General features: G+C 37.5%; 1 protein-coding gene across 5 annotated transcripts in view; it reads right to left on the reverse strand.

Moving 5' to 3' along the window:
• Nucleotides 1-5389, reverse strand: part of LOC123539588 (deleted in malignant brain tumors 1 protein-like) — a 30689-nt gene extending 25300 nt beyond the window's left edge. For 3 of the 5 annotated variants that reach the window (XM_053527124.1, XM_053527125.1, XM_053527123.1), the window contains exons 1-2: nt 5255-5389; nt 2700-2793 (exon numbers count right to left, since the gene is read on the reverse strand). In XM_053527124.1, coding sequence (XP_053383099.1) covers nt 2700-2778 — 79 coding nt within the window. In that variant the 5' untranslated portion in view covers nt 2779-2793; nt 5255-5389. Of the gene's footprint in view, nt 1-2699; nt 2794-5254 lie in introns of those variants that run through there. The other 2 variants (XM_053527122.1, XM_053527126.1) reach the window with 2 other exon arrangements.
• Between the last annotated feature and the right edge of the window lie 1436 nt (nt 5390-6825).

The raw sequence follows: 6825 nt of genomic DNA on the forward strand, positions 1-6825 counted from the left end.
TTTCAAACACTTTTAAGAATATGTTAAATTAAGCTGCCTTTTTGGTCGGACATAAAACGTTGACCTCAGATTCGTCTTTAATCTACTATGATTTCAATATGTCATGTCAACGGTTAATTGTTTACACTGCATATTGTTTAGTAGTTAAGGTGGGAATAGGATATGGGCTTTTGTTTGTTTGCTTTGGGTTAAACACCAGTTTTTCACAGTACTTCAGTCATATAACGACGGACAGTTAACCTAACCGGCGTTCCTGGATTCTGTACCAAACCTGTACAAAGTAACTGCCAACTTCCCCGCATGAAGCAGAGGTTGAGAACGAATGACTTCAGACATAACGTCTATTTTCAAATCGTCATGGAGAATATACGACCTCGCGATCCTTAGAGCTGCGCTCTCCCTATTGAGTTAAGCGAACGGACCGAGGACACTGGCTTTAGCCAGCCAGCTCCTCCTCCTATTTGTTTACGACAAAACTAACCATATATTGCCAGTTAGGTACATATTTTTCTTGTTTACATTATTTATATTAGAAGTTAAAATACGATCGGCAAATTTAAGTAATGTTTTAGAACAAAAGCGGTAACTTTAGGAAAATTTGTGTTTTTAAACAAAATGAACTCATTACATTTTACAGGCGAACAGCAACATATAGTTTTAGTTATGTTATGTTCCTATGAGAGAAAAAAATACAGGCCAACTACGCATTATAATACAATAATATATCTCAAAAGTCGAATCATAACAACAAATGCTACCGGGATTTTTTTTTGCCACACCGGTAGTTAGCATTACAAAATTTTCATTTTGCCACGGCAAAATTTGCCATTGCAGATTTTCATACTTTTTTAAAAAAAAAACGTGTCTTACCTATTTTTTTTACATGAGTATAGGTAATATAACAACTTTATAGAACTTAACCCCGTGGCCAAAGTATCATTCTTATGAAAGCTTAACACAATCATAAAGCAAAAATAAGGCCATTTTTACATTCGAATATATTTAAAATACCTCGGAGTGACAAACGGCTAACCTGGAAGCCCAACATTAGTCAAGCAGAAGGGAAGGCCCGTAGGAAGCTTGCCATGATGCGCAAACTTGCTGGAACAACGTGAAGAGCAAATGAGCAAATACTCAAGAAAGTATATCAGGGAACAGTGAGACCCCATTTAGAGTATAGCTCAACTGCCTGGTCCACTACTGCCAAAACTAACCAACATGCTTTAGACAAGGTTTAGAACCAAGAATTGCGGATCATGACAGGTGCTACAAAGTCTACACCAATCTCCTTCATGGAGAAGCTAGCAGGCATACAGCCGTTACAAGACAGAAGACATGCAAAGGTTCTGCTTCAAGCAGAGAAGTTCAGGTCTTTTCAAGACCATCCCATGAAAGCCAAGCTAGATGGCTACACAAAGAATCGGCTCAAACGTAGCAACTTCGTACATGAGGCAAAGAAACTCAACCTAGCTGAACATACCAACGACTCCCCTAGGAAGTGAAGACATTATAAACCCACTAGCGAATGATCTGTCCTCAGTGACTGTGAGACTTGCTGTTCCTCGTCTTGACCGCGGGAAGCAAGAAGATGAAGGCATTTGGAACAGCCTCACACTTGCTATGATCAATGAAGACTATCCTCCGGAATCATGGACTCATGTCTATACAGACGGATCAGCCACATGCGCCGTCAAAGATGAAGGAGCAGGAATTTTCATTCAATACCCATCTGTCAAGAGAGAAACACTCCATGCAGCCATAGGAAAACACTGCAGCAATTACAAGGCAGAGACAGAAGCACTCATGAAGGCCGTCTCAATGGTTGAAGACTCGGCAGAAGAAAGCTCCTCAGTCGTCTTTCTCACAGATACACTGTCTGTCATGGAAGCTGTGATCAACAATAAAGCTCCGCAGCTAGCCTGGAGAATGCAGAGCCAGAGTATAACCTGCAAAGTAGCATTTCAGTGGATTCCATCTCATTGTGGACTTGCAGGCAATGAAGAGGCAGACAAACTGGCTAAGCTAGGAGCTCAGTCAGAACAATCAACAGAACCAGTGAGGTACAAGGAGAAAGTCACCTTCATCAAGGCACTAACGAGACCAAGGATAGAGGAAGATGCTTTTTATCTCCTTGATCGGACTGAACAAGTGATGATTGTCAGGCTCCGCTCAGGGCACAACAAACTCAATGCTCACATGTACAAGAAATACAGATTGGCATCATCGCCAACTTGTCCATGTGGTGAAGAAGATCAGACTTCGGAGCATATATTTCAGATGTAAAGGCATGACCAGGAGCGAGCTGCGACTTGGCCGATAGATACCTCAATCCACCAGAAACTGTATGGAGGCATTGAGGATCTGCGGCAAACCACAAGTTTCATCGGGGCTGCTGGTCTGACAGTGTAGTCGCGAACGACAAGAAGAAGACATTCGAATAGACTGAACGAAATATTAGACTTTTAATAATCAAACAAATGACTTTCGTAATAGATTAAAGAATAGGATATGACAACTGAAATATGAATTAGATTAGATATCAAACTGATTTAAAAAAATAACTTTTGACGCTGAAAAAGACAGATGGCAATAGGCGGAAAACAGATAACTTGATTGCAAATGAAAATTAAAGACAATATATTACTCATTGTATTGTTATAATAAAAGGCAAAACTTGCTCTGGGAAACGATCGACTTACCTGTTGCAATGCCGATCAACACATGATACAACAAAAACACAAATGCTATGTGCATACTAATGAGTTTCTCGCGTGCCATTTTGACTGTTATTTCCTGCAATAATAAACAAAATGCACAAACAGCGCTTTTGAACGTTTATTTTATAGATGAAAAGAGCACTATAAACATGATAAACGATTACTTTCAATTGTAATGTAAGTCATAGCGTCATGACATTGGCTTCTCTTTTATGTAAGAAAATTAAAGTTTGCATTCAGATTATACGTTAATGAACTCAGTGTTATTGATTGTCTAGTCTTGTCGTAACATTTTGATTATAAATGCCTTCTCTCTTGAATTCATACTTATTTGCTTTTAATGAAAGAAACATTTCAATTTACAGAGAAATGGTTTCAGTGGTCGACAGGTTAGATTTGATATCGGCAAAGGCATGCTTTTTTATCGTAACTGAACCTGTCTGTGTTAACAAATTGAGCAAATAGTAAAAACCTTTCTAATTTTAAGTCAACCGTAACAGTTGCCATGTTATTGATATACATTTAAACTGTATTCAATAATTTTGTCAGACAATGATGTAAAAATGACTGCTCGGAGACAAACACCCAAAATGGTTATGAGATTCAACATCATTAGCAATACGATGACTGGTATCTAGTGTAGAGCACTTGCTTCGAGGTCAAACAAGACAAAAAGGAAATGTCGAGGAATTATTCGGTACAATTAAGGCTCAAGAGACATTAGAAATGTATTTAGTGCAATAGTGATTCCATGCCCCTCTTTTAGAAGTGCGAACGCGGCAAATCTGTAATATTAAGAAAAGTCTCTTATCATTGTAAATCAAAATCAGCATATTGTATTCATCAGTACACTTTGAATTCCGTTTCTTATATTTGAATACTTTAACGTGAATGATGTCCATTTTTAGCAAAACTACCTATTTTATACAGTCACACAGCTCCACAGGTAATTTAAAAGTGTTATGTCGCTTTATTTGTGAATTGTATATATGAGCTGCGCCATGAGAAAACCAACATAGTAGGTTTGCGACCAGCATGGATCGAGACCAGCCTGCGCATCCGCGCAGTCTGGTCAGGATCCATGCTGTTCGCTAACAGCTTCTCTAATTGCAATAGACTTTGAAAGCGAACAGCATCGATCCTGACCAGACTGCGCGGATGCGCAGGCTGGTCTCGATCCATGCTGGTCGCAAACCCACTATGTTGGTTTTCTCATGGCACGGCTCATATTATTTAAATACTGAAGTAGTTCAATTTGATTATAAGTAAAACTGTACATTATCTACGTGTTTAACCATATTTTTACCAAACTTCCCAAAATCCGTTAAAGAAAGAAAAAAGAAAGTAGAAACAGTTAATGCGCAAAAGTGTTAGTTCATCGATATTTTTGTAAACCACTTCAAATCATGAAGTATAAAAGTGTATACGCGTGATTTGTAACAATATATCTTAAGTGTTTTGTATCAAGTGCCACTTTAGAAATACGATTATCTAAAATACACACACCATTACTAAATGCTTATGAAACCGCGATTCGAAATAATAGGGATAATTCACATCAAAATTAACGAATTCTATTTACGTTATGTGTTCCATTGTTTTGCTAGACTGATCTGAAAATGTTTAACCTCACCAAAGTTTTCACAATGGGAGTCTATGGGAAAATTTCGCTTATAGAATTTTGTTCTATTATGCAGATTATAATTATATATAAAACTTTTTACAGTCGTAAATTATTCACCAACGACTAAAATGATCCGCACATTTCAAGCTAACTTTAATGCATTTTTCGGAATTATTTAACGTGTCAGATGTTTTAACATCATATTTTAACTTCAGAAAGATAATAATGTTGCCGTTGTAATAAATTCACTCGCCTATTGCCATCAATTCAAAAATTATTTTCATTTCTGTACACTGAATCCAGGTTTTATTCTACGTATACCGGAAAAATGACGTTACGCCATTACGTCCGGTTTATCAAAGGTGCAGAACTACTAATTCATCACCATATACAGATCTTTAAGGAACTAAAAGCTAGCAAATTTTTGTCATAAGCGTGTTTTAATGTTTCTAATGTCTGAATTAACGTAACATAACGTGACACATGAGTTTATGAATCAACCATGGAGCTTGTATTTATTTCTCTTTTTCCATGCTAATTTTGTCTTTACCATTTTCCTTATACGTTTTGTACACAATACCTGACAAATAATCTATTAAACGTATATGTTTTATGTCCAATGATTGATATATTATCAAAAAAACATTCATGTTTTATAATCAATAACGGACAAGTTATCGATACAACGTGGCACCAGCTTGGAGCGCCAAACCGCGCACAGAAAACGACACATATTTTCATTATCATTATGTCTTTATATTGAACCCACGACCTCCGTGTCCTTAAACATTTTTTGTTTAAATATATAATTTCTTCTTATATTTCATGTCATCGATATGTAGATTTTTAACGTAAACTAATCTTGCTTTTATCTTATATCGAATAGAACAAAAGGAGATAAATACATAATTACCGTAAGCTATTTATCCTTCCAAACTGTTTGGAAAACACTCGCAAATTGGTGTTACCAGCTTCTAGAGTTTCGTTTTAAAATACTCACACGGAAGAGAAAATAAAGGACATTTATCCTCTAACCACTTACTTTTTCATTGTTTATAAGTACTTTCAATGAGGTTGAAGATTTAATACAATTAAATCACATTTTTTACCGGATAGAACTCGGGAGTGTTCTTCTCCGATTTCATTCATTGGGTACAACTTAACATTCTACATTACTTTATTTACATCAGTTGCATAAAAAGTGACGCCTTACAGTATCTTTGCTGGGTGGCAGCGGTCTGCAGCTATAACAACACACTCGTTAACCGGTTGCAACCAAAACGATTCGTGGCGGACAAAAAAAGTTCTGTGATATTTTGCTTGCCGGATCTGTATTGGGATAACTAAATAAAGGAAAAAAACCTAAATTGAAAAGTGAATTAAATATACCACGATAAATGTTCGTTTTCAACAAAATCACCCTTCAACACTCCATAACTTAATAAAAATAGCATAGCTTTAAAATGTTCTTGGTTCATGTTACTTTATTAATAGAAAGACAGAACTTTACCATATTTGGCACAAATGGTGTGTAGGATCGAACATACGTAACTTGATACAGACCCCAGCCAAATATCGGAGAACACGAATTGTTTTACTCGCAACCGGTTAGCGGGTGTGAACAAGTACTCACGCGATATATAATGGCGCGTCTTTACTTCGGGTGTGAACAATAACTCACGTAATAATTATTTATGTTAATGCGCGTCATTCTTCGGTTGTGAACCTATACTCACGCAATATGTTATGGCGCGTCTTACTTCAGGTGTGAACAAGTACGCACGTAATAAGTAATGACACAAGCTTCTTCGGGTGTGAACCAATACTCACGCAATATGTTATGGCGCGTCTTACTTCGGGTGTGAAAAAGTACGCACACGCTAAGTAATGGCGCGTCTTTACTTCGGGTGTGAACAATAACTCACGTAATATGTTAATGCGCGTCATTCTTCGGTTGTGAACCTATACTCACGCAATATGTTATGGCGCGTCTTACTTCAGGTGTGAACAAGTACGCACGTAATAAGTAATGACACATGCTTCTTCGGGTGTGAACCTATACTCACGCAATATGTTATGGTGCGTCTTACTTCGGGTGTAAACAAGTACGCACGCAAAATGTAATGGCGCGTCCTTCTTCAGGTGTGAACCTATACTCGCGCAATATGTTATGGCGCGTCTTACTTCGGGTGTAGACAAGTATTCACGCAATATGTAATGTCGAGTCTTACTTCGGGTGCGAACAAATACTCATGCAATATGTAATGGCGCATCTTACTTCGGGTGTGAAAAAGTACGCACACGCTAAGTAATGGTGCGTACACATACACATGTTACATTCGGGCGGGGTTGGTTTTCTTATTAGCAATAATCTTTTAAAAGACTTCGATATTTCTGTTGTAAATGATTCTCAGGTGCGAACAAGTACTCACGCAATATGTAATGGCGCGTACACATACACATGTTACATTCGGGCGGGGTTGG

This window comes from Mercenaria mercenaria, chromosome 16, assembly GCF_021730395.1.
Source record: "Mercenaria mercenaria strain notata chromosome 16, MADL_Memer_1, whole genome shotgun sequence".
In the NCBI taxonomy this organism is placed as follows: domain Eukaryota; kingdom Metazoa; phylum Mollusca; class Bivalvia; order Venerida; family Veneridae; genus Mercenaria; species Mercenaria mercenaria.